We start from the raw sequence: 28,000 nt of genomic DNA, 5'->3' as shown, positions 1-28,000 counted from the left end.
ATGGAACCAATCAGTCTGGAAATAAAGCTACAGTTAATTTCATGAACATTTATTTGACAAAGGTCGTACTGAGGAGAAAGGATAGTTTGTCAATAAAAATGATAGAATTATTGGAGACCTGTCTGTGAAAATTAAAAAGACTTCATCCATACCTTACACTATGAAAACAAAGACGCACAGAAGCTCTTGGGAAAAATTTGATAGGTTGGTCGTCATCAAATAAAAAACCCTACCCTCATCAAAAGACATTACTAAGGAATTAATACCCAAGCCACTGAGTGAGGAGAGTCCTTGGGGATGTATGAAGTTGCATCTAGACTATATGCAAAGAGCTCTCAAATCTAATGACAGGAACACATGTAAGTCATTAAAAGAATAGGCGAAAGATGAGAGAAAACACTTCAGCCAAGGTCAGCAGAGGACAGTGGAGCGCACGGCCAGTTACTCAGCATCATCAGCCATCAGAGAGAAGCCGTTTACAGCCACAGTGAGGAGCCACATGCATCCGTGGAACTGAAAAGGCTCCCTCCCTCCTTTGCTTCCAGTCTGTGATGAACACCCTGACCCAAAGCAACTTGGGGCAGGAAAGGAAAGTTGGCTTACATGGCCCAGCCACAGCCTGTCATTGAAGGAAGTTGGGACAACGATTCAAACAAGAGCCAAGGCTTTCCCTGGAAGAACACTGTCCACTAGCTTTGTCCTCATGGCTAACTCAGCCTGCTTCCTTATATAACCCAAGACCGCCCTGCCCAGGGATCGCACCACCCACAGTGGGCTGAACCCACTCACAGCAACCAGCAACCAAGAAAATGCCACACAGACATGCCACAGGTCAATCCGATGGAGGCATTTTTTTAACTGAGGTTCCGTACTCCCAGGTGGCTCTAATTTGTGTCTGGTTGACAAAAACTATCGAGCACACTGACCACACCAAGTGCTAGGTTGGGCGTGACCATCTAGAATTTTCACGCATTGCTAATGGGAATGTTAATTGACACAAGCACTTTGGGAAACAGCCCGGTGGTGGTTCCTCAGTTCAACACACACTTGTCACACGGATGCAGCACTCCACAGTTAGATCTGCACCCTACAGAAACGAAAGTGTAGTCCACTACATTGGCTCCCACAGGGGTCTTTGTGCCTACTGAGTGATTTCATTAACATAGCATGGCGGTTTGAATGAGATGCCCCCCACTTCCTCAGGCATCTCTGTACTTGGTCCCCAGTTGGTGGCACTGTTTGGGGAGGCTGAGGGGATGCGGCTTTGCTGGAGGAAGTGTACCCCCCGGGGCATGGGTAGGCTCTGAGGTCGAAAAAGTCATGTTCCATTCCCAATTTGACTTTCTCTCTCTGCTCCCCACTTACGGATGGAGATATAAACCCTCAGCTTGAAGTTCCAGCTGCCACGCTTGCGTGCTGCATCACTCCCGCCATGATGGTGATGGACTTTTATCCCTCTGGAACCCAAATCAACCTTTCCTTCCATAAGTTGCCTTGGTCATGTGTTTACTCACAGCGCTAGAGAAGTAACTAATACATGTTGAATTCTGGGAAAAAAGCAAATAAATCTTCAGTGACAGCAAAGAGCGATTGCTTGGAGACAGGAAATCGGGGAAGAACAGGAGGGAGGACTTAGAAGGTGGCTTTTAGAGGTGGTGGCGCGTTCGTTATTTTGACTGTGATGTTGGTGTCACAAGTATAAATATATGCTTACGTTTGTTAGCTTTTCATTGCCATGGCCAGGCTACCCGACAGAGGCCTGTGCTAACGACGAGCTTCCACCCACTCTGATCAGCTCATCTGTCAAAGGTTCCGAAGCACAACCATGTGGGGAACAAACATTGAAAATGCAAGCCTGTGGGCGACACTTCGGAGCCAACCATAACAACGCTCTGAACTAGAATCTCTAAGCAGGTCCCATCGATTGTAAGGCCACTGAGCCTCAGTGAAGCTGTCTTAAACACTAAGAAGGCTTGAAGGATAAGCTGGGGACACACCCAGAAAAAGCTAAGTGATGGAGAACTGTAAAACATGAGGGAGGGAGAACAAGACAGAGGTGCTGTGCACTCTCTCATTGGTGTTCAAGTGTGCCCACAATGTATTTGGTTATTTATGCTTTTGTATTTATCTTTTTTTTTCTTTTTTCTTTTTTTCTTTCTTTCTTTCTTTCTTTTTTTTTTTTTAAACTGCGCTTTTGTATTTATCTTGCTCACCATTTGTGAGTCCTTTGAACTTGGAGATTTATTCCTATCATCAGATCTTCCTTGGACATATCCTTTTGGTATTGCATTGGCAATGTCCTCTCTGCCAGCTCAAAATTGGCTTCTTTTTCCTTCCCCTCTGAGGTGGTTTGAATAAGAATGGCCCCCATTATATTTGAGTACTTGGTCACCAGTGAGTAGAACTGTTTGAAAGGATTACAAGGGTAATCCTTGTTGGAGGACAGGTGTTGTAGACTTTGAACTTTCAAAAGACCATGCCAGGTCCAGTCTCTCTAGGCCTTCGGGTCAGGATGTAGCTCTCAGCTAATGATCCATCACTATGTGTACCGCCATGTTCCCGCCTTGATGATAGTAGACTAAGCCTCTGAAACTGTAAGCAAGGTCCCAGTCAAATGCTTTCCTTTACAAGAGTTGCCATGGTCATAGTGTCTCTTCCCAGTCGTAGATCAGTGACTAAGACACTCTCCCTCCCTCCCTCCCTCCCTTCCTTCTTTCTATCCTTCCTTCCTTTCTTCCTCCCTCCCTCCCTCCCTCCCTTCTTTCCTCCCTCCCTTCTTTCCTTTCTTCCTTCCTTCCTTCTTTCCTTCCATCCCAGGACCCTATGGCTGTTGGAAGCACTCTACCTCTGAGCCTCCAGGCCTCAGTGTTATTGAAGATGTGAGTGAGACCAGGAAATGTATAGTTCAGAATCTCCAAATCTTTATCTCTGCTCAAGCAAAGAGACATCTGCCCCTCCAGACCCCCATAGTGGATGGGAAGGAGAGTTGGAGAAATTTAACCAGAGAACATCATGACTTGAGGACCGAAGGTCAGAAGAAGACTATAGTGAGGAGTGGAGGAAGGGAGATGGGTTTATTCCCCGACCTGGTCCCGGATGCTAGTAGCTGTGTGTAGATCCAATGAGGAAATCATAAAACAGTGTGTTCTTTGGAGCAGTGAAACCATACCATAGAATGATCTATATACTCTTGGCAGTGCCCAGTAGAAAATCTGACTAGACTGCTTGGCAGTGGTGTATGCACGCAGTGCTTTGAACAGCCTTTAGGATCTCATCTGTAATGTGAATGGACAATGAAGGATCCTTGAGCATTTGAGGAAAAGCCTCAATACAAAGGAAAGGTACTCAAGAAAAATATAAGGAGAAAAGTATGCATCTATAAAACAAACACAAGATACAGTAGAAGAGGAAATAATAAAAAAAACTTATTAAAGTTTTGGTAGCAGACGTGAATAAGTGTAGTAAAGAGGTTAAAGCCTAAGATGGCTAATACAGAGAAAGAATAAGTAAGGACTGATATAGTTAGGAAAAAATACATCAGAGAAAATGAAGGAGAGTAATAAATCAAGAAATATCACAAAAAAGTCTCTTAGATTGAAACATGGAAATTTCCAAATTCCGAGGACATATGGCAACTTCAGCATAATGAAATTCAGAGCCAACTCAGAGTTCATTTCGAGGTTTTCAGAGAAAGACAAACCATTAAATGAAAGAAAACAGATCTATGTCTCTCAGAAGCAAAATTAGAAATGTAGTGTTTTCAAAATTCAAAATGGGAATTATTTTAACCCTATAATTCTATACCCATCCCAACTATCAACAAATTTGAGTGTAGGAAAAAAAGGTATATATTTTTATTTTTTATTTTTGTTTATTTATTTATATTTTTGAGATAGGGTCTCTTTATGTGACCCAGATTGTTCTAGAATTTACTCTGTAGACCAGGTTGGCTTTGAGCTCACAGAGGTCCACCTGCCTCTGCCTCCTGAATGCCTGAATTCTGAGATTAAAGGTGTGTCACACACACACACACACACACACACACGTACACACACACACACACACACACACACAGATGAATAGATACAAATAAAAACTATATTTAAAAACATGTAAAGTATCAAAACTTTTCCATCTTAGAAAGCTACTAAAAGTGGAATAAAGGGGCTGGAGAAATGGCTTAGTGTTTAAGAGTGCTTACTGCTTAAGAGGACCCAGGTTCAAAGTCCAGCACCCACAGGGCAGCTCACAACCATCTGTAACTCCAGTTCCAGGGAATCTAATGCCTCTTCTGACCTCTGTGAGTTCCTGTAATACATTGTACACATACATACACTCAGGCACACACACACATAAAATAAAAAACAAATAAAAGAAAAAAAAATTGAGCCGGGCAGTGGGTTTTTAATCCCAGCCCTTGGGAGGCAGAGGCAGGCGGATCTCTGTGAGTTTGAGGCCAGCCTGGTCTACAAAGTGAGTTCCAGGACAGCCAGGGCTGTTATACAGAGAAACCCTGTCTCGAGAAACAAAAACAAAACAAACAAACAAACAAAAAGTGGAATAAGTTTTGGACAGAGTGGCTTATGATTGCAATCGCAGATCTCAAAGCTGAGGCAGGAGAATCACTGAGTTCAAGCCCATTCTGGGCTACATAACGAGTTCCAGTTTAGCCTAGGCTACATTGCTTATAAAACGAATAAAAAGCAAAAACAAAAACAAAACATCAAAAACCAAATAAAAGTAGAATGAGCCAAAGAGATGAAGACGTGGAATTTTAGCAAACAGGGCCTTCAACACAAGACAGAGTCGAAGGAAGCTCCCAGGTGATGGGGCAGTCCACCCCAGACGTGAGAAGGACAGAGGGCTCTGGGAGAAAGGCTCACAGGGAGAAAATGAAGTGAGATTTGACAGACTTCACATGTGGAAGGTTGAGAAGAATTACAAGGTCTTAGCAGTTCCATGTAAAAACTGGAGTGTTTATTGAAATGTAAATAAATGAAACATTATAGCAAATGAAACAAATTATATAGGAGAGGAAACAATAGTGTGTGAAATGGTCTAATGAAAAGAACCAAAAGATTTATTTATTTATTTATTCAATTTTTCAATTGTTTGGTTTGGGAGAGTTGTTTTGTTTTGAGACAGTGTCTTGCTGTGTAGCCCAGGCTGGTCTGGTGTTTGCTGTGTAGCCCAGGCTGGCCTGGTGTTTGCTGTGTAGCCCAGGCTGGTCTGGTGTTTCCTGTGTAGCCCAGGCTGGTCTGGTGTTTGCTGTGTAGCCCAGGCTGGTTTGGTGTTTGCTGTGTAGCCCACGCTGGTTTGGTGTTTGCTGTGTAGCCCAGGCTGGTCTGGTGTTTGCTGTGTAGCCCAGGCTTGCTTCAAACTGGCAGTCCTTACTGTCCCTTGCCTGTTGACTGCTCGGGTTACAAATGTGCCATTACCCCTATTGGTGATTTTACACACACACACACACACACACACACACACACACACACACACACACACACTTATTTATTTATTTATTTATTTGTTTATTTATTTATTTATTTATTTATTTATTTATTTATTGAGAAAAGGTTTCTCTGTGTAGCCCTGACTGTCCTGGAACTCTTTCTGTAAACCAGGCTGGCCTTGAACTCAGAGATCCGCCTACCTCTACCTTCCAAGTGCTGGGATTAAAGTTTTGCGCCACTACCACTTAGCTTATGTTTGTTTGTTTGTTTTGTTTTTAAACTTTGGTTCTCCAACTTTGGGAGGATGGAGGAGAAAAAAAGGAAGGAAGGATGTTATAATTACATTATCAAAATAGTAAATCAGAGTTTAGCAATGAAGAGTGCTTGCTGCTCTTCCAGAGGACCTAAATTGTCTCCCAGAATCCACATCAGGCAGCTCACAAATGCTTGTTACTCCAGCTCCGGGTGATCGGACACCCCTTTTTAAGCCTTCTGGGGCACCTATCTGCACTCACATGCACAGATACACATAATTTTAAAAAGTGAGCTGGGCATGGGAGTGCACGCCTTTAATCCCAACACTGGGGGAGGCAGAGACAGGGGTATCTGTGAATTTGAGGTCAGTCTGCTCTATATAATAGAGACTTCTGGAAGAAGTAGAATGAGTGATTTTTAAGTGCCTACCTTTGAGATGTGCATCTGTGGGATCGGATAAGTAATGGCGTGAAACTGTGAGATACAAAGTTTCTACTGTGGCAGGGGCTGGGTTCTGTCATACCAATGTCAATGCTGTGACGATGTGACAGATCGAGTGTTGGTTCGGGCAGGGAATGCAAAGTCTTCTGACTGCTCAAGGCACTGGGAATAGATGATGGATGAGTGCTTAGCCCTAAGACACTTAAACTGCTTTCCTCTAAGACCCAAGGCCAGGGAACATTGTGTTACAGGGGCGGAAAGAATGTAAGACCTGGGAAATATTCAGGACGGCTGCAAAACACCATTTTGGAGCAAGACTCAGCCATTGTAACCATGAACTCATAGAAGCTGTGACTATCTGCATTGGGTCTGGGCAGGCCACAAAACCAGAGTGGTTAGGAAGAATGGGGTGAGGGGGCTGAAGAGGTGGCTCAATGGTTAAGAGCACTGGCTGCTCTTCCAGAGGACCTGGGTTCAATCCCTAGCACCCCGCATGGCAGCTCACAAATGTAACTCCAAGATCTGACGCCCTCACACAGACATACATGCAAGCAAAACACTAATGCACATGAAATAAAAATAAATAAATTATTTTTAAAAAAAGAATAGGGGGAGCTGATAGGGGTAGTGGGGAAAGAGAGGGCCATGGGAAGAGTCATCAGAATGTATCACATACAGTATGAAATTGTTGAAGAGCAGCCATCAAGGTGGCCGGGCAGCTAAAGGCCTTTGTCATCAAGCCGATTTTAGTCCCTGGAACCCACATGGTGGAAGTAGACCTGACTCCTGCAAGTTGTCCTCTACACACACACACACACACACACACACACACACACACACACACACGTTTTCAAAAAAGAAGAAATGTTGGTTGGAGCTTGACATACGGTACCTAGGCAACAGCAGCAGTGTCTCAGAAACCTGAGACAGTTCTGTTCTGCAGCTGAGGTAGTCAACGTGGGGTTCAATGTGGGGTTCAAGGTGGGGCTGTTGCTTTCTTTGAAATATTAGGGGTAAGGCTGCCAGACAGGGTGGGCAATTTCCATCCTGCCCACAGACTTTCTGGCCCAGGTGACCAAGGGGACTGCATTGGTACAGTCGAGGCTGGTCTTAGAAGTCCCCACAGTGTCGCCTTCATTCTTGGGCTGTTTGCTCTCCCTGCATGTGGGCAGGCACCCATGCCAAAGATGTTTTCCACATCCAGATCTTCAGCGCTGGTGTAGACACTCCCGAAGTCCTGTGCTTGTTTGGTTTGGTCTTGAGAAAGGGTCTCATGTGGCTCAGGCTGGCTTTCAACTCCTCCTGTAGCTGAACTGGTCCTGAACTCCTAATCCTCTGCCCTCAAGTCCCAAGGGCTGGACCTGTAGGAATATGCCAGCGCACCCTGCTCCGGGTTTTGTTAAGCAGTTCATGCCCACCAACCGTGGAGGTGTGGACGGAAGCCCCTCCATTTCCTCCACTGGGGTGGTGTTTTGCATCTTGGAACAGGTGGAGGCCCTTGGGTGCAGAGACCCTGCACTTGTAGGTGAAGCCCCTTCTTTATTGTTCTCCCAAGTTCACAGGAATGTCACTGAACTCCCGGGACTGGGAAGCTATTGTGGGGAGCGTTTCTGAGTCCTGAAACACCTTTCTGTTTAGAACATGAATGGCTTTGAGGAGGGTGTGGAGTTCCTGCCTGCGAACAATGCCAAGAAAGTAGAGAAGCGAGGCCCCAGGCGCTGGGTGGTGCTGGTGGCCATACTGCTGGGCTTCCTCTTGCTCTCCCTCGTGGCCGGCTTGCTGGTGTGGCACTTTCACTGTGAGTACAGTGGGAGCTGTGGGAGGGTGCCATAGTGGTAGTGTTCCCTCTTCCCTCAGTGGACAAAGGGCCACCTATGATGGACAGGGAGAGAATGGGGGAAGGGATGAGAGGGGATGGGAGGAGAAGGATTAGTGGGAAGTGTCCTCGGAAACTGTCTCCCTGAGTCCTTTCCGGCCTTGATGGTGAGTGATGGGGAACTGGTCAGATCTGGCCCCCTCCACATCTGTTCCTCTCCGCTGAGGGCAGCAGGGTGGAACCGGTGACATTGCATCATTGTCCATGACCACTTCTTGGCCTTTGGCAGTTTCGAATGTTCGGGTCCAAAAAGTCTTCAATGGCCATCTGAGGGTCACAAATGAGAACTTTCTGGATGCCTATGAGAATTCAAACTCCACGGAGTTCAAAAGCCTGGCCAACCAGGTGAAGGAAGCGGTGAGTCTCTGTGTCTCAGCACCCCACCATGACTCTGCTCATCTTTGCCTCCAGATCCCTGAGCTGGGGGTGGGGTACAGCATGGGAGCAGCCCGGGGAAGGGTCATTTCTACTGTTTGGTCAGCTTCATGCCTTGTCCTCTCCCCTCAGCTGAAGCAGTTGTACAGTGAAGTTCCTGTCCTGGGTCCCTACTACAAGAGGTCGGGTATAATTGCGTTCAGGTGGGTGCCGGCTTTGGCGCTGATGTGGGCCTTGACTGCCTGGGCATAGGATCATGTGTCTGTCCTTTGTGCAACGGACTTAGAACACCTGGTCCTCCTGTCTCCACGGCAGGGCTTGATGGTTAGTGGTGCTGGCTGGGGGAAGTCTGCAAACACTGTTTTCACAGGAACTGCGGCGTGTGCTACATTCAGAAAGACATTGATTTTTCAGATTTGGGTTTGAGGGAGTTGGGGTGTCCAGAAAGGCTTCCTCCTCACTCCTAAACTTGAGCTGGCCCCAGGACATGTCCGCTTGAGGGCTGAGACCAAGAGAGCAAGCAAAGGTCAAGGGCTAGAGTGGGTGGGCAGCACAGAGAGTCCGAGGCAGGCTAGTGTCTCTCGGAGTAGCCTCAACTGCCGTGTGTTCCTTGGTAGTAGAGAATGCAGGTCTCCGGAGCCCCACATCTCAGGCTCCCCCTGTTTCCGCAGTGAAGGTAGTGTCATCGCCTACTACTGGTCAGAGTTCAGCATCCCCCCGCACCTGGCAGAAGAGGTTGATCGAGCCATGGCTGTGGAGCGAGTGGTCACATTGCCACCTCGAGCACGAGCACTGAAATCCTTCGAGCTGACCTCTGTGGTGGCCTTCCGTGAGTATGGGGCAGACCAGGGCGGGAGTGTGTGGCCCAGCCTGTAGAGGAGGGGGGCTGGAGATCAGCGCCCACAGGCTCAGGTGACCCCAGGACTGCTGGCTGGCTGGCACCTCCCTTTTGGTAATAAGGAAGCAAGAGTAAGGAAATAGTTTTGGTGAAATGTCTACCTTCTTGTTCTTCAGCCACTGACCCCAGAATGCTGCAGAGGCCTCGGGACAGTAAGTGTCATGTTGACCCCTGGTGGGAAAGAGCGGGATCTTGTCAGATGCCCGTAAGCCGTGGGGTCCCCAGAAGTTAGATGGTGCTGAAGGACAGGCATACCTTTTTTTTCCCTTCCCCTCCAAGAAGCCCTCTTCCTTGTGTCTACCTGAGTGAGCTTTTGGTGATTTGGGATGTATTGGGGGGTGGGGCTAGACCCGGGGTGTGGCCTGCAGGGTCAACACCTTCCTTCTGTTTTGTCTCTCACACAGAAAGCTGCAGTTTTGCCCTGCATGCCCATGGTGGGGAGGTGACGCGCTTCACCACCCCTGGCTTCCCCGACAGCCCTTACCCAGCTCATGCCCGCTGCCAGTGGGTCCTGCGGGGGGATGCCAACTCTGCACTGAGCCTCACCTTCCGCAGCTTTGATGTCGCTCCCTGTGATGAGCAAGGCAGTGACCTGGTCACCGTGTATGATACCCTGAGCCCCATGGAGCCACATGCTGTGGTGCGGTGAGTATCCTGGGAAGCAAGGGAGGTCCCGGCTGAGGGAGCCTGGCCCTTGCTGGGATGAGCCATCTGAACTGATTGTGGTATAGGTTTGGGATACAGGCTGTGACATTTGACCACAGGCCACTGTGAAACAGACGGTGGAGAGCAGGTATGGTGCACACCAGCATGAGCTCCAGGGAGTGGGCCAGGAGTTGCTCAGCTTTGGCTGAGTCAAGGCTGGTGCATATCCAGCAGAGAGAAGTGGGCCTCCCTGACTGCTGAGGGCACTGGAGTCTGCTGTCAGAAAGGCAGTTTCCGGTGAAGCAGGTATAGCCAGGCCTGCAGTTCAGGAGACAGTTACCATTGGAAAGGCAACTTGTTACAGTTCCCAAGAGGAAGGGACATGGTCAACACAGCTCAGTAAAGCACAGCTCACCTCAGTATACAGAGTAACACTGGGGTCTCCAGGTCAGCTGGGAGGCAGAGGGAGTAAGGAAGATATAGTGGTTTATTTAAGAAACAAAACCTGGGCCTGGAGAAATGGCTCAGTGGTTAAGAGCACTGATGCTCTTCTAGAGGTCCTAAGTTCAATTCCCGGCAACCACGTGGTGGCTCACACCCATCTATAATGGGATCTGATGCCCTCTTCTGGTGTGCAGGCATACATGCAGACAGAGTTCTCATGTGGGGTGGGGTGGGGAGACAGAGAGAGAGAGAGACAGACAGAGAGACAGAGAGAGAGACAGACACACAGAGAGAGACAGACACACAGAGAGAGAGAGACAGAGAGAGAAGAAAAGAGAGAAAGAAAATCAACATGGAGGAACAGGCTTTAGATTGGCTCATGGGGATTATCTTAGCAGGCTCTGGAGCCGGGGCTGCCCTTAGCTGTCTGCTACCGGACCCCACATGGGACAATCTTATGGAGGAAGTATGAGGGCTCTGGATTGGCCGGCAGATATCTGAAGGGTCTTGTTAGGCGAAGCTCTAATAGTCTCTTGCTGGTACAAGGAGGGCAAAACCATAGATATCAGATCATCAGAATACAGAAAATAAAGATATCATTAATATACCTGCTTGGGGGGGCTAGCCCAAGATGGGTATCCCAGATAACCCCATGTCAGGATAGAGTTCTTCTCACACCTGTCAAGGGTACTGGGGGATGGTCAGTACCATCCTTGTACTTCTTGATGAAGTAGGTCAAAGCCTTCTATCCATGTTGGCCCAAACCAAGACAGAACCATCTTTTGCTACAGCGTAGCAGTCAGGACTACGCCTCCTTCTCATCTCTCTATAAGTATCTTTCCCATCTATTAATTATGTAAAAAAGAAATACCCCCTGCACCCAAAAAGAAGCCGAAAGCCAGGCATGTGGTTCATACTGGGTCCTAGCACTTAGAAACCCGAGGCAAGAGGATTGTCTGCACTACCTAGTGAGTTCTAGAACAGCCTGGGCTACAAGTGTGAGACACTCCCCCACCCACGTATGCTTTCTCACACATACATACAAACTAATAATGATAATAATAATAATAATAATAATAATAATAATAATAACAACAATAATAAAGGGGGCTGGAGAGATGGCTTAGAGGTTAAGAGTACTGACTGCTCTTCCAGAGGACCTGGTTCAATTCACAGCACCCACATGGCAGCTCACAACTGCCTGTAACTCCAGTCCCAGGGGATCTGACACCTTCACACTCGTCACATTAAATAAAGTTAAATAAATTATTAATAATAATAAAGAGAAATTCCAGTAGGGACAAAAATGAGAAATCAGTAAGCGGAAGAGTGACCATGGCTGTCTTAGTTTCCTGTTGCTGTGATAAAAACACCCTGAAAACACGCACTTAAGGGAGAAAGAGTTGATCTGGCTGTTCCGGGTCACAGTCTGCCATCGTGGGGAGTCACAGTGGCAGGAGCTTGAGGGAGCTGGTTACATTGTATCACAGTCAGGAGCAGAGCGTGCTGAATGCCTGATGTCTCTCCCGCCATTTCATACAGACCAGGGTCCCCACCAGGGAATGGCACCTCCCACCACTCACATCCCCTTTGCACGTCCAAAAGTTCATCTCCTGAGTGGTTCTAGATTTTATCAAGTTGGTAGCTCTGATCATCACACTGACTCTTCGCCTCCCCACCTGGGACCAATCGCCACTAGGTTCAGCCTGACTTGTGTATGCGTGTGCATGCATGCCTTTAGAAAGGATTATACTGTAGTTGGTTGTTTTGTTCCTATTTGTTTTGGGTTTTTGTTTGTCTGTTTGTTTGTGGGGTTTTTTTTTGTTTTTGTTTTGGTTTTGGTTTTGGTTTTGAGATAGAGGCTGTATGCAGACAAAGCTGGTCTCAAACTCACAGAGATCTGCCTGCCTCTGCTTCCTGGGCTGGGATTAAAGATGTGCACCACCAGACCTCTTTTATCACATGCTAAGCATAGAATCTTGGGCAAGCTTTTTAACCTCTCGGTGATTCAGTGTCCTTATCTGTGACAGGGTAGTTTTAGTGCCTTCTGTGGAGTGTCATGGAGATTTTGAGTCAATAGGTTTAAAAGCATTGGCTGAGGCTGTAGCTTAGTAGTTGAGTGCTTGTGTGGGGCTGTAGCTCAGTAGTTGAGTGCTTATGTGGGGCCATAGCTCAGTAGTTGAGTGCTTGTGTGGAGCTGAGCTTATTCCCAGCTCTGAAAAGAAACAAATACAAACCATCTACCAAGAATGATGTCAAGTTATTTTTTAAAGAAAAAAATTTTTTTTTTGTTTTTCGAGACAGAAATTTATTTTTATCATTATTTCTTATTCATAGATATGATGTGTGAGTGAATGCCATGAGTATGCAGAGGCCAGAAGAGGGTGCCAGATGCCCTGGAGCTGGAGTTATGGGCAGTTGTGAGGTGTCTAACGTGGGTGCTGGGAATGGAACTCAGGTTCTCTGGGAGGGCAGCAAGTGCTCTTAATCACTGAGCCACCTTTCCAGTCCGCATTTGGCATGTTCTTAATAAGAGAATATTAAGAAGGCTAAGGCAGGTAGATATCTGAGACCCAAGTAGCTAAAGCTACATAGTGAGACCTTTTCTCCAAAGCAAACAAACAGAACAATGCCTAGCTTTCTGTTGTCAGGAGCTGTCAGGTGGGCCGAGCTGGGCATGCACAAGTCCGTGCAGGAGCTATGGGGAAGAGGTAGTCCAGGGTAGTGGGCTTTCATCTGAGGTTCTGCGCTCCTCCAGGCTCGATTAAAGCATCCAGACTGGCTCTGAGGCCAAGCAAGGTTATGTCACGTGAAGGGTTTGTGTGTAATATAGTGGCTACAGATACTCCTATGGAAAACCCATCCGTCATGGTGTTGACCCACTGAAGTTGCCCGAAGCCTTCAGTCTGTTGCCAAGGAGACAGCTGATCAGCACTGGGGGACTGAGGGTCCTGAACTCTTGCTGGGTTGGAGAAGACCCCACAGACAAATTCTTTGACGTTAGCTTCACTGACTCACTTAATGAATCTCAAAACTCCATGGATCCCCAGACCAGCCCATAGTTCAGGGAACTTTGCAGACTGATAATACAGCCTTGGAAGGGCCACAAATCCTAACACACCACTGATGGTTCTCACTGTGCAGCTTGTAGAAGGCACAGGGTGCTCCAGCTGCACTGTAGCCACTAAGATAAGTACTTTTTTTTTTTAGTTCTTTTTATTTATTTTTGGTTTTTTTGTTTGTTTGTTTTTTGGTTTTTCGAGACAGGGTTTCTCTGTGTAGTTTTGGTGTCTGTCCTGGATCTCGCTCTGTAGACCAGGCTGGCCTCAAACTCACAGAGACCCACCTGGTTCTGCCTCCCAAGTGCTGGGATTAAAGGCATGCGCCACTACTGCCTGGCTCTTTTTATTTATTTGTTTATTTATTTTTATTTATTTATTTATGTATTTTTAAATTTTATTTTAGAACATTGCTGCCTTCAATTTCATACACACATATAATATATGATGATTACATTCCACCTTATTTTTTTAAATAAACATAATATTTGCAATTGTAACCATTTTTAAGTTCACAATTCAGTGGCATTAATTACATTCAAGATATTAATTACACTCATGATACTTATTAATTACACTCATGATATAAATTACATTTGTGGTATTCATTGATTACATTCACAGTGTTCATTCAATAACTATATTTATGATATTCATTAATTACATTAATTGTATTGATTTATTACATTCATACTATTATGTCCTGATACTACTGTCCGTTTGTGGGACTTTTCCATCACACAAAACAGAAATTCTGTACTTAGGAAATCATTGCTCTATATTCCTTTCTTCTCCATCTTGAGATAATGTCTAATCTTTCTGTCTCTATGAATTTGTATATTCTATATATATCATGTAATACAATTCTATAGTATTTGTCCTTTTTTTAATGTAAAAACATTTTATGTACATCTGCAGGAGAAATAATACACAGATAGTTGAACATAAAAAACAGGTTATAATTCAGCCTTTAATCCCAGCACTCGGGAGGCAGAACCAGGCAGATCTCTGTGAGTTCGAGGCCAGCCTGGTCTACAGAGTAAGATCCAGGACAGACACCAAAACTACACAGAGAAATCTTGTCTTGAAAAACAAAAAACAAACAAACAAAAAGAACAGGTTATAATTCAAAAGTCCAGGGTTATTTGAAACTGGAAAATATTTTCTCTGTAGAAAATAGTAAAAATGGTAACATTTCCCAATAAGCCCTTTTAAGCCAAATAATAGCTGAATTATACATATAAATATTGAGTAGGTTCTGGGATACAGAAGAAACCTATCTTCATCTGTTCAGAGAGCTGTTTTACTTAAGTTGTGTAAGTGAGATTCCTATTCACCTTCCCCTTCACTGTTTGATTTACGGCAGACATTTTTCTATAGGCTAATCCATAATCTAAAAAGATTTTAGCCTCCCTTCATGGAAGTACGGCCAGCATATTCTTTCATCAGCTTGATACGGTACAAATTCTTATCCTAATAGTGAAATGTTTCACTAAAGCTTGCCCAGAGATTGGGCAAAACCAAAACTTATTATAAGCCTCAGTCATCCTAGGGTCCCCCCTGCTAGGTAGCCTCCCTGGAGCTGTGGGTTGCAGTCTGGTTATCCTTTGCTTTACATCTAGTATCCACTTATGAGTGAGTACATGATAAGTTATACTGATTAAGTTTATACCTGGCTGGGTGGTGGTGGTGCACGCCTTTAATCCCAGCACACAGAAGGCAGAGGCAGGAGGATATCTGTGAGTTCGAGGCCAGCCTGGTCTACAAAGTAAGTTCCAGGACAGCCAGGACTCTGTTACACAGAGAAACCCTGTCTTGAAAAAAAAAAATTACATTTTAGCTTGGCATGGCGGTGCATGCCTGTAACTCCAGGAGACTAAGGAGAAGGATGAGAATTTGTGGCTAGCCTAGGCACTACACAGTGAGACCTGTTTCCTAAAACATCCTTACTCTATAGCCCAGGATAGCCTTGAACTCAAAATCTTCATGCCTCAGCCTCCTGTTGCTCGGGCTTCAGGTGTGTGCTACCATGCCTCATTTTCCTGAAAGCCTTTTTGACCCTGCCCTGCCCGGTCTTCTGTGTTCAAGTCTAGGGTTAGGAATGGGGTCCCGGGCCTCTCTGATCGGAAGCTAAGTTGTGGAAAGGGCTGAGTTGTCTCTGTCACCAACTCCATTTCTCTGCCTTGCAGGCTGTGTGGCACCTACCCTCCCTCCTACAACCTGACTTTCCTCTCCTCCCAGAACGTCTTCCTCGTCACACTGATCACCAACACCGATCGGCGACACCCTGGCTTTGAGGCCACTTTCTTCCAGCTGCCCAAGATGAGCAGTAAGGATGGGCAGGGTCAATGATGGGCATGCTGTTAAGCTGTAGACAGGTGCAGGCCTTAGAGGGTCTCCTGAACCCAGGAGGCTGGCAGGCTGGCCCTAAATGGGAACAGGCTGGAAGCTGAGACCAAAGGGCATTCGGCTGACCACCCAGGCCAGGGACCAAATTCTTTTTATTTTTTATTTGACAGGGTTTTAGTATGTAGCCTTGGCTGTCCTGGAACTCACTATGTAGACCAGGCTGCCTCCAGCTCATAGAGATCTGCCTGCCTCTGCCACTCCCCTCCACCCCCCAATTGGGATTAAAGGCAGGTGTCACCATGCCCAGCTAAGGGACCACTTTTAAAGGCAATTGGCTTTGAGCCAAAGTTCAGTGTCCTGTTTGTAGACAGGTGGTGAGAGGCCAGAGTTCTCCCCAGACTGTGCAGGTCTTCCCACACCCTCTGCCTGGGGGTCCTTAACTTTCCTCCTTTCTCCTGCCTTTCTTCTCAGGCTGTGGAGGCTCCTTGAGCGAAGCCCAGGGGACATTTAGCAGCCCCTACTATCCAGGCCATTACCCACCCAACATCGACTGCACATGGAATATCAAGGTAGGACCTGGGGGGGGCTGTGAGGCGGTGGGGGGTACATCAGGACATCACTTGAGGACGAGCAGGAGAGGGAAGGTGACCCCTTTAACAACCCAAAGAGCCAAATTCAAGAGCCCCACAAGACGAAGGTCTTTGAGACAGGACTAGTCACACTCAGAATTCTGTCCTAGCTCTTTGCTGGCAACTGACGGAGAGAATGTGGCCACTTATTTGTCTTTTCTGTGTGTCAGCCTGCTTCTGGGTAGAGTGAGGGTGAGTGTCTGTCTAAGAGGTGCTGTCAGGATGACCTTCAGGAGGGCCTGGATCAATACTCAACAGCCTCGTCCTTTATTCAAAAGGGCTTTTTAGAATATGCCAAGGGGAGGAGCAAACAACCTCCCCTTTGCAAGATCAAAGCACACCATACAGTCAAGTGTAGACCTTTCCAAACACCAGGTAACCACGCCCATGGTCAAATCATTTCATTATGCAGCCCTGCTGGGTAAAGCAAGCTCAGATTCTCTGACCCTGAGTAAGTTCTCACTAGGAAGCCTCTGTGGGCTCCCCCAGAGTGTTCTCCTTACTCTACATCCTCATCAGCATGAGCTGTCACTTGTTTTATTGATCTTACATTCTGACTAGTATAAGATGAAATCTCGAGGTGAAATAGAGCAAGCTTTTGCACAGCAATAGGGTAAGAGAGTGCTTGTAGGTGCCTCTCACTTCCTCCCAAATCAGAGGTCTTCCCTTAAAGATTTCGAGACACCATTCTAGCCTTTTAAAGTAATAAAAATACCAATTCCCATTCACACATTTGTGGTTTTGAAATTCAAGTTTCAGTTACTTACAGTCAGTCTGAAAATGTGAAATGGAAAATTCCAGAAGTCAATAATTCGTTTAAAATAAATAATTTTAAACGTCTCATCGTTCTGAGGAGCATGGTGAAATCTTTGGCAGTCCTGTTCCATCCACATGGGTGGGAATAATGGCTTTGTCCAGTGTGTCCATGCTGTATGTGCTACTCGACTGTTAATTACTTAGTAACCGTCTTGGTTATCATACTAGCCGTCGGGTATCATATTGCTTGCATTCAAAGAACTCTTACTTAATAATGGCCCCTAAATATTGGCTCTTTGGATACACCACAGAGTACAGAAAGTACTTTATATCTGTAGGTGAAAAATGTGAATTTTTGATTTCATGAGAATAGCAAAAAAGCCACCATGCTGAAGTTGTTAAGATTTGTGGGCCATTATGTTAGGGAAATAAGCCAGGTACAAGAAAGACAAGGGTCGGGCTGGAGAGATGGCTCAGAGGTTAAGAGCACTGGCTGTTCTTCCAGAGGTCCTGAGTTCAATTCCCAGCAACCATGTGGTGGCTCACAGCCATCTGTAATGAGATCTGGTGTCCTCTTCTGGCCTGGAGGCATACATGCAGACAGAACACTATGTATAATAAATAATTAAATAAATAAATCTGTTAAAAAAGAAAAGACAAGGGTCACATGACCTCGCTCATACGTAGAATCCCCAGAAGTTGGTCTCTTAAAAACTGAGAGAATGGTGGTTACCAGAGAAGTTGGGGAGAGTAGGGGAAAGGGATGGGAAAAGCCGACTTTTGGGGTGATTCTCAGTCAGTCAGCAGCTGGGCACTCTGATGGAAGGATTATGTAGTAACAATGTATATCATTTTTATGTTTTATGTATCAGTTAAAATAAATTTTAAAACCTAAAAAAAGAGGAAAGGAGAGCCCTTTACCATATGTATGTATGTATGTATGTATGTATGTATGTAATATAAGAGGAAAAATAGTGTGTGTGTGGTTCATCTGGTATCCTGCTCCACTCTGCTCCATTGCTTGCCCATGGACATCCTTCGGGTTAAGAAACAGCAAAAGAGCTGGGTGTGATGGCGCACTTGGGAGGCAGAGCCAGGAGGGTCTCTGTGAGTTCGAGGCCAGCCTGGTCTACAGAGCGAGATCCAGAGCGAGATCCAGGACAGGCACCAAAACTACACAGAGAAACCCTGTCTCGAAACCTCCCCCCCCAAAAAAAAAGAAGAAGCCAGGGTCTCCAAAGTATCTCTCTGTCCAGGTGCCTAACAACCGGAATGTGAAGGTGCTCTTCAAACTCTTCTATCTGGTGGACCCCAACATACCCCTGGGCACCTGCCCCAAGGACTATGTAGAGATCAACGGGGTGAGGTGAGCCCCTAGGGTGTAGTCATCATCCTGGGGTCGGGCGAGCTGGGTCCCAGGCACCCCCAGTTGTCCGGTTGCCCGATGCATCTCCCTCAGCCCCGCACTTGCCCTCTAGGTACTGTGGTGAGAAGTCCCAGTTTGTTGTCAGCAGCAACAGCAGCAAGATCACAGTCCATTTCCATTCCGATCACTCCTACACGGACACCGGGTTCCTCGCCGAGTACCTGTCCTACGACTCCAATGACCGTGAGTAGATACGGTTGGCGCCGATGGCGGGAGGGGTCAGCACCGGAAGTGCTCAGTTCCGTCCTACCCCGTCCTTCTGAGAGGACAGTGCCAGACGCATCTCACTAGCAGCCTTACAGGAAAACAGGTCTGTTTATTTGAGAGGCTGGACACGGGGTGGAGCTCCATGCTCCTTGTTAAGAGAGCTCGCTAAGCGCCTGCGAGGCTCTGAGTTCGATCCCCAACATGAAAGCAGCAGGATGAGAGCAATTCTGGGACACCCTGTGCTCTTCAGGTCTGCTTCCCACAGTGAGGCAGGGGAGCCCTAGGACTCTCCTTCCCAACTTCCTGGCTCACACCTCCCTGGTTCAGCGCCACGGTGACTTTGATAATCCGTACTTCTCTGGAGCACCTGTTAGCACTTTTAGAATTCATTTGTAGTTTCGAAACATTAGAAAATACTATTGGCTGTGTGAACAGCAGTTCTTTGCCACACACAGTACAGGTTGAGTGCCCCATATCTGAAAGACTCGGGACTAGAAATGTTGCGGATTTCAGATTTAAAAAGTTTTGCATGTGCACAGTGTGGTATCTTGAGAGCGGGACCCAAGTCTAAACTTGGAATTTGGGGCTGAGGAGGTGGTAGCCCAGACAGATAGCAGAGTGCTTGAGGCACAGCTCGCGAACCTGGGTTTGAATCCCCAACCCCCACACACAGAAGCTAGGTGGTGTGGCTATAACTCAGAGCTGGGGAGGCAGAAACGGGAGCCTGCTGGCCAGCGTAGGCAGACTGACACACCCCAGGTTCATTGAGAAGGCCTGCCTGAAAAATAAATAAATAAAGTGGACAGTGATTGAGGAAGACACATGACATTAACTTCTGGCCTCCGTGTGCCCAGACATGTATGTGCACCCACAGGCATACAGATATGTACACATACACCACACACACATTCACAGAAATGAAGGAAGCTCATTTCTCATGGACCTCATTACACACCACATCAGCACACCTGTGTTTTGACTAGTCTACATGAGGTCAGGTATGTGGCTTCCACCTGTGGCATCATGTCAGCTCTCAAAAAGCTTCAGATTCTGCCTCATTGTGGGCTTTGGTGTTTTGGCTGAGAGATGTTCAGCCGCTAACTTTTAATTTCGACCCTGTATCATGGACGACATTTTACATACTTAAATTCACATTTCATTTAAAATGTAACTGCAGGGGCTGGAGAGATGGCTTAGTGATTAGCAGCACCCGCCGCTCTTGCAGAGGACCCAGGTTTGGTTCCCAGCATCCACAGGGTGGTTGGCTCACAACCCTCTGTTAGCTCCGGTTCCAGAGGATATGATGCCCCCTCCTGGTCTCCGTGGGTACTGCATGCATGTGGCGCATAGCTATACGTGCAGGCAAAACACCCACACCTACACATAAAATGAAAATACATAAACCTTAAAAATACAATGCCACGGGGTTGGGGATTTAGCTCAGTGGTAGAGCGCTTGCTTAGCAAGCGCAAGGCCCTGGGTTCAGTCCTCAGCTCCGAAAAAAGGAAAAAAAAAATACAGTGCCACTGCATAGCTTCCACAAATCTTCCTGGACGGCCGGATATCTTTGATGTAAGAACGCACTTGTGACTAAAGTGTGTACGTGCAGGGTCAGTGACACAGCCGACTTCTCACAGTTCTGCCCTCCCCGCAAGGAGCAATTGTCAGGCCTCTCCCTGTTTCAGGAACATTGAACTTCAGATCAGGTGTTAGCATGAAGGGAATACTGATGTTGTTCTCACTGGGCTGGGACACATCCATACCCCATGGAGCCAGTGCTCTGTGACCTCACGGGCAGTTTGCACTGTCAGAGGCCTCTGCGGGGGAAACTGCAGGACAGTAGGATGACTGCACCCGCAGCTGCCTTCACTCCCATGGCTCTCTCTGCTCAGTGCAGTTAGTGGTCAGTGCTACCCACCTGCTGCCCATTCTGGCTGCTGATGTAGGAGTTCAGTGTGCCTCTGCTGGCAGGCTGTGGTCTCAGGGGGGCTGTGAGGCGGCTGCTAGGGAGAGGGACGGGGCAGCCATGGACTTCAGGCCTCTCTCTTCCCTACAGCGTGCCCAGGGATGTTCATGTGCAACACTGGACGGTGCATCCGCAGGAACCTGCGCTGCGATGGCTGGGCAGACTGCCCGGACTTCAGTGATGAGAACCATTGCCGTAAGTCCTGCCGTGGCCGGCCCCAACCTGCCCTAGCCTGCCCTCTCTCATCCCATGCCCTGTCCCTCCTGCTTCCTCCGACCCTCTCCTACCCTTTTCTTGTCCAGTGGTCTGACCTTCTCCTGCCCTGGTTCTGCCTTGTCAGTTTCACGGCCTTGTTTGCTGTCTACCCTGGCAGAAAGACACAAGGCAGTGAGACCCTGTTCTCACCGCCGCACCCCTTTGGTCTCCCCACCCCTGCCATTGGGAACCTTGGCAGGCAGGCGAGCGTCTGTCAGCGTCCGTGGCTAGTGGTGCAGAGCAGCTCGCTGTTATCCAGGGACGGGGTCTCTGGCCGCCGTGCCTGCCCAGGCTGCTCCCGGGAGCTTCCCGCTGATGATGCTTCTACCCCCACAACAGAATGCAACACCACCCACCAGTTCCTGTGCAAGAACAAGTTCTGCAAGCCCCTCTTCTGGGTCTGTGACAACGTCAACGACTGCGGGGACGGCAGTGATGAGGAGGGGTGCAGTGAGTATCCTGAGGGGCGTGGGCTGCCCGGGCTCCCCCGGGACCCGCTTGGTCCAGTGAGCCCGGGGCATGCTGGGAGTTGCTCAGGACCTGTGCCTCTCTAGGTTGTCCTGAGGATACTTTCAAGTGTTCCAACGGGAAGTGTGTCCCTCAGAGCCAGCAGTGCGATGGGAAGGACAACTGTGGCGATGGGTCCGATGAGGCCTCGTGTGACAGTGGTAAGGCCCGGCCGGCCCTGGCTGCCTTCCTGTGGGGGTGGTCCTTCTTCTCACTGAGACTGCGCCCCAACGTAGTAGCCGGTATCAGGCTCTGCGGAGTGCACCCGGGAGTTTGTAAACTTAAGTGTCCTGTGTATTAAGCCTGGGAAGAATCTTCCAGAAGGTGGAGAACCTGTAGCAGCAGGTCTGAAAGGACAGTGGACACGGGTGTGATAAATGGGGCCAACTAGGGTGAGGAGTGCAAGGTGGATGTGCCACGCTGGTGGGCCACCTGGGGTTTTGCTGCCCAGAGATCGATTTCCTTGCTCTGTGTCTCTCCCATACACAGCGAAGATCGTCTCTTGCACCAAATATACCTACCGCTGCCAAAATGGGCTCTGTTTGAGCAAGGGCAACCCTGAGTGTGACGGGAAGAGGGACTGTAGTGACGGCTCGGATGAGAAGGACTGCGGTAAGCAGGGGCAAAGGTGCGCGGTGGGCCAGGGTGTTTACTGGGCGAGGCAGTCATCGGGGAGAGTGCCCGGGGGGGGGGGGTGGAGATCCCACCAGAACCTCACTCACCCAGCCCAGTGCCCACTCGGAGGGCACATCCGTCTGGAGGAAAGGAAGACCTTGCCACTTGACATAAACACACTGCTCCATGGGAAGCCAGCCTGTTAGCACCTCCGAGACACAGCCGGCAAACTGGCTGCTCCATAGATAGGTAGCCGTGGGTGAGCGGCTTGGAGGAGAAAGAGCCCCGCTGCCTGAATATGAGGCATTGGCTGGGTTGCCCTCATGTCCCCATACGCTGTGCTCTGAGCTGCATCCCTCAGCACTGGGCAAGGCTATCCAGGCGAGTGGTACCACATCGAGCCTGAGCAAAGCGGCAGGTGTCTAGAGCCTTGACGCACTTGTACAGTACAGCATGGGATGGCAGGAGGGCGGGCACGGCGGCGGGGGATCTGTGAGGCTTCGGGACCCTTCGGTTCTAGTGTTACTGTTCATAGCCCACGGAGATTCCTGTGCTGAGGATTGTCCCTTTGATGTTCACTGGCTCCACTTTGGTTCTCTGACCCCTCTCCAGACTGTGGGCTGCGATCGTTTACCAAACAGGCTCGGGTGGTTGGTGGCACAGATGCGGACGAGGGCGAGTGGCCCTGGCAGGTGAGCCTCCACGCCCTGGGCCAGGGCCACTTGTGTGGGGCCTCACTCATCTCTCCCAACTGGCTGGTCTCTGCAGCTCATTGCTTTATGGATGACAGAAATTTCAAGTAAGTATCCAGGTGTGCAGTGAGGCGTCCTGTGTCTGAGTTTTGCTAGGGTAAGCTGGCACCAGAGCAGGGTGGTGGAGGAGTGGGCAGGTATCCCAGTAACAGTCCTAATAAAACTCAGCTTTTTTATGTGGAGGAGACAGGGGGGTTGCAATAGGGTCTTTTTGTTGTTGTTGGTGGTGGTGATGGTGGTGGTGGTGGTTTTTCGAGACAGGGTTTCTCTGTGTCACATCCCTAGCTGTCCTGGAACTAGCTCTGTAGACCAGGCTGGCCTTGAACTCACAGAGATCCGCCCACCTCTGTCTCCTGAGTGCTGGGGTTAAAGGCATGTACCACCATGTCCCGCAGTCGGGTCCACTGTGTGCCATCCCTAACAAATTAGGCAGGTCTATAAACATCCCTACTTTACAGATACTGGGACTCGGAGCAAAGAAAAAAAGGGCATTTTTCTGGGGTTGCATAGCTCAATGGTAGAGCCAGACTTGAGCCTCGGCATAGATTCCAAAGCCTGTTTGGTTAGTTTCTGCGTGGCTCCTTGGGATTGCTGAATGATGAGCCTTGATTTAGTTTGTGATCTGGCTTGCAGGTGGCCTTGGGCACTGATGATGTGATACAGTGAGTTCTTGTCCTTGGAGCTGGGAGAGCTAAAGGTGATAATGTTCTCGTGGCCCAGCCCTGTACCTAGCACACAGGGAGGGCTCACATTGGTGTCTCAGGAGGAGGCAGGCAGATGTCAGTCTGGGAGGTCAGAGAAGTAGTGGAAACAGGTAGCTAGGTGGGAAGCTGTGGCTATTTGTGTCTGAGCTGCTCCACCCCAGGCTTTCCAGCCACTGGCCACAAGGGGTCAAGAGGATACAGACGCAGGGAAATATCCTAAGAATTGCCCATCCTTAGAAGGAAGGTCTGACTTCCTGTCAGCTGCATCCTCTTCTGCAATAGGCAGCTCAGGGGCACGTGACCTCTGCTACTGTGACCGCCTTTTGCAAAGAGGAGACTCCCAGCAGGAAGCAGGGCACAGATGTTGGGAGGCCAGCCCTATGTGCATGCTGTGGGTGATGGGGACAAGGGTACTGGAGGGAGTGTTAATCCAAAGCCTCACCCTGTACACTCTTCACTCTCTGGTTTGGTCACTTGAGGCATGAGGATCTTGTTTTTTGAGACAGGGTTTCCCTGTGTAGCCCCTGCTGTCCTGGAACTCACTCTGTAGACCAGGCTGGCCTCGAACTCAGAGAGACCACCTGTCTCTGCTTCCCAAGTGCTAGGATTAAAGGCGTGCACCACCACCACCTGGTGAGGCAGGAGTATCTTAAATTCAAGGTCATCTTTGGTTACACAGTGAGTTCAAGTTCCAGACCAGCCTGGGATACATGAGACCCTGTCTCAAACAAACAAACAAACAAACAAACAAACAAACAAACAAAAAGAATTAATATAGTCAGCATCCATTGCTAGTATTGATACTTGGGAAAGAAGTGTAAGACTTGGTCCACGAATTTCACAGACTTGCTAGGATGGAGGGCAAAAATATTATGAAAACATGCTTGTGTGCACTCACATGTACAGGCACACACGTGCAGTGAAAGCTGTGCCAGAAACAGGTGTGGGCTACCGTGGGCCTGGGGTATGTTTAGACCTCTCGAGAGGCCCAGTGACTGGAGAATGCCTTTAAGAGCAGGAGGCTCCGAGCTGAGTGGTAGAAGGTGTGGGTGGGTGTTTGTCTGCCGGGCCAGCTGGGCTCAGACCCCCGGGAAAAGAGTCTTGTGCAGGGAGGCTGGGCTCTTAGGATGAAGCTTCTTGTCTGTCTGCGCTTCCCCTGACCTTGGCCCTTTTCTGTATTCAGTTTCGCCTCCTGAACTTTCCCTTTGTGCCTCACATCTTGTCCCCCCCCCCCCAACCCCCACTCCACAGGCTTTGGCTGGCAAAACTGTAGTTGAGTTTGAGGATTGCTTCTTTCCCTCCTACCTCCCAAGCAGTAACTGTCACCACCCTGACCTCTGGGGGATGCTGTAATTGGTTTTCACCTCTCATGCCAAGTACACTCTGAACTTGACGTTGGCCCTAGGGCCATTCTTGGAATATCATAGATGTCCAATAATGATTGAATAAACAAATAGGTGGATGACTACATCGTTGGAGTAAAGAATGAATGGCAGGCCATATTAGAAAGAGGAAGACCTTGGGCTGGAGAGATGGCTCGGTGGTTAAGAGAACGTACTGATCTTCCAGAAGGCCTGAGTTCAACTGCTAGCATCCAGATGGGGTAGTTTACAGCTGCCTATACCGCCAGCTCCAGGGGGAAATCCAACACCTCTTACTATGCTTAATAAAGTCTCTGTTTAGGGTGAAGCCCCAGTAAGAGGGCTTCCCTCTGGCTCCTGGTCCCCGGCAGCTGCTTAAGGCTGTGTTCATGACGGGTAGCCTTCTGAGTCAGAACTCCGAGTGCTGCCTGCGTTCATACCCACCCACACGCTCTGACTGCTCTCCCTCTTCTATGTCTTCCCAGGTATTCAGACCACACGAAGTGGACGGCCTTCCTGGGTCTGCTGGACCAGAGCAAGCGCAGCTCCTCTGGGGTGCAGGAGCACAAACTCAAACGCATCATCACCCACCCCTCCTTCAATGACTTTACCTTCGACTATGACATCGCGTTGCTGGAGCTCGAGAAGCCGGCGGAGTACAGCACTGTTGTGCGACCTATCTGCCTGCCTGATACCACCCATGTCTTCCCTGCCGGCAAGGCCATCTGGGTTACAGGCTGGGGGCACACCCAAGAAGGAGGTGAGCTTCCAGCCAGGCAAGGACCTGCAGAGAGCCTCAGGCCTTCCCGAAAAGCCAGGGTGCTTGCCCACTTACAGCCTGTTGGTGTCTAGCCTTGACTGCACAGAGTTCCTCCTGGCTTCAGGGCTGGTGGATTACTCAGCTTCCTGGTGCCTGTCAGGATGAAGCTGTCGGGGGTGGAAAGGAAAAGGAGGCTCCTAGTAAAAAGTGCAGAATTTGCACGCTGGGCCCTTCACTGAAGCGCTGACTTTGCCACTCAACAACCTAGTGGCCAGCTACTGATCTATTAACTGTGGCTATCCGTCTGCAAAAGTGTGCTCAATGAGTGTGAACTGAGGTGTGGGCGCTACTTTCGACTTGGACAAGCCTTTGAGCTGGGCCTGCAACATTAACCATTGTGGGTCCCTGTGCCCTGTGGAGGGCAAGCAGTTTGTAGGGAAACTTCAGATTGACAAACTCCGTTAGATCAGTACGGTACATCGGTGAACATTCATACAGAAAGTAAAACCCTGACTTAGAGGGCTCCCTTACAGACAAGAGTCATGGTGGTATTTGGTGGTATTTTTTGGTGTTTCTGCTTTCCACCCATGCCTTACCTTGGTGTATATCTGGCCTGACACAACAGCAGTGTCTGTTACTTTCTCTGGCTGCACGATATCCTTCTGTCTGCCATCAGCTACCTGCCTGTCTGTCTGCCTGCTGCAGGCACTTGGGCTATTTCCAAGCAGTGCTTGTAGACTTGACCAGTGGGGAACATCTTCAGTGAGTTTTCCCTGTGCACAGTGGCTTCCCCCAGGAGCTGCCTGCCTCAGTCTACCCTGGCTTACTGTCTTCCCAGGCACCGGAGCACTGATCCTGCAGAAGGGTGAGATCCGTGTCATCAACCAGACCACCTGTGAGGGCCTCATGCCGCAGCAGATAACCCCACGGATGATGTGTGTGGGTTTCCTCAGTGGGGGTGTGGACTCCTGCCAGGTGCGTGGGCTTGCAGGGGAGAGGCAGAGCTGGAGGAGGAGGGACCTAGAGAGGCAGGGCTAGGGAGGGGAAGGGCCATGCAGAGGGTGCTGGGAAAGAGGCAGGGCAGGAGAAGGGGAGGGGAGGGGAGGGGCCTAATTAGGCTGGAGCTAGGGAGAGGTGAGGCTGGGGAAAGCCTGAGTGGGAGAGGGCAGGTGTCGAGAGGGCAAGCTGAGGGGTCAGCTGGGCATGGGAGAGGCCAGTTAGATCAAGGCAGCTCTTGAGAGTTTGGGTAAGGGCCTCATGCACAGGATTTGTTTTTGCTCAGGGTGACTCTGGTGGCCCCTTGTCCAGCGTGGAGACGGATGGGCGAATCTTCCAGGCTGGTGTGGTGAGCTGGGGTGAGGGCTGTGCTCAGAGGAACAAGCCAGGCGTATACACGAGGCTCCCTGTGCTTCGGGACTGGATCAAAGATCAGACTGGAGTATAGACGCATGGATGATCTGCCATGAACACCCACAGGGATGCCCCCACACGCACACTTGGAGACAGGCCAGGACCACTGAGAACGGTTATACTGTGGCCTCTTCCCCACAACCCAGACTGTGAACTGCATCCTCAGGACTTCCCTCGGCTTCTAAAGCGGGGCCAGGAGTTGGGCAGAGAACTTCAGTGCCAGTGGCCAGGCTGGGGGCAAGGATTTGATGGCAGCCTTCCCCTCTTGTCCTGAACTGGGTGAAGACGACCCTTTCCCAGAGACCTGCTTCCTGACTCTAAGGGGCAACTATCATTAAGCTCCTGGGATGGGAGCTCTGTGGGTGGAGGGGCTGGAGTCCCCTAGGGTCACTCTTTTCAGGAAGCCCCAGAGACCCTGGAACACAGTGCCACCTAAGGTTGGAATTCTTTTGCTGGCTCCAGGGGTGGGTATTTGTGAGTAAAACATTTTATTTCTTTTTAGGTAACTTGTTTTTCTTGCCATAGTGGACTCTCCTTCCCTCTCCACTTCTATGAATAGTCCCCTTTGCACTAAACTGGAACGGAATTTCCCTTAGCATAGACTCTGGTGCCATATTGGGTGCGCGGACCACAGTGCCTCGCCTTCCCTAGGCCAGAGGTCATTTCTGTCCTCGGTTATAACAGGTGCTCACTTAGAAACCAGGGCCTGATTCCTTGACTGTGACAGTCAGTAGATGGGTCAGGAGGGAGTTTGGGGGAGAGGCATCATGTGGAGAGAGGGCACTGTGGTTGGGGTGGGGGATGGGTGGTGGTGACATGTCAGAGGAAGATGAGGTGTAAAGTGTTGTGGGTCTGCATTC

General features: G+C 48.9%; 1 protein-coding gene across 1 annotated transcript in view; it reads left to right on the top strand.

The window, feature by feature from the left end:
- St14 (ST14 transmembrane serine protease matriptase) overlaps window positions 1–27,641 on the top strand; it is a 46,827-nt gene extending 19,186 nt beyond the window's left edge. The window contains exons 2-19 of the mRNA XM_059267559.1: window positions 7,785–7,944; window positions 8,252–8,379; window positions 8,530–8,600; window positions 9,069–9,226; window positions 9,412–9,447; window positions 9,700–9,940; window positions 15,633–15,772; window positions 16,264–16,361; window positions 18,434–18,543; window positions 18,656–18,786; window positions 20,867–20,971; window positions 21,371–21,481; window positions 21,586–21,699; window positions 22,028–22,150; window positions 22,766–22,952; window positions 25,456–25,730; window positions 26,569–26,705; window positions 27,013–27,641. Of these exons, the coding sequence (XP_059123542.1) occupies window positions 7,785–7,944; window positions 8,252–8,379; window positions 8,530–8,600; window positions 9,069–9,226; window positions 9,412–9,447; window positions 9,700–9,940; window positions 15,633–15,772; window positions 16,264–16,361; window positions 18,434–18,543; window positions 18,656–18,786; window positions 20,867–20,971; window positions 21,371–21,481; window positions 21,586–21,699; window positions 22,028–22,150; window positions 22,766–22,952; window positions 25,456–25,730; window positions 26,569–26,705; window positions 27,013–27,174 (2,487 nt within the window). The 3' untranslated portion in view covers window positions 27,175–27,641. The remainder of the gene's footprint in view (window positions 1–7,784; window positions 7,945–8,251; window positions 8,380–8,529; window positions 8,601–9,068; window positions 9,227–9,411; window positions 9,448–9,699; window positions 9,941–15,632; window positions 15,773–16,263; window positions 16,362–18,433; window positions 18,544–18,655; window positions 18,787–20,866; window positions 20,972–21,370; window positions 21,482–21,585; window positions 21,700–22,027; window positions 22,151–22,765; window positions 22,953–25,455; window positions 25,731–26,568; window positions 26,706–27,012) is intronic.
- Window positions 27,642–28,000: the final 359 nt, after the last annotated feature.

Source organism: Peromyscus eremicus, chromosome 7, assembly GCF_949786415.1.
Source record: "Peromyscus eremicus chromosome 7, PerEre_H2_v1, whole genome shotgun sequence".
NCBI classification, from domain to species: domain Eukaryota; kingdom Metazoa; phylum Chordata; class Mammalia; order Rodentia; family Cricetidae; genus Peromyscus; species Peromyscus eremicus.
The sequence above is the reverse complement of the archived record's forward strand: the minus strand, read 5'-3'. Positions and strand labels throughout refer to the sequence as shown.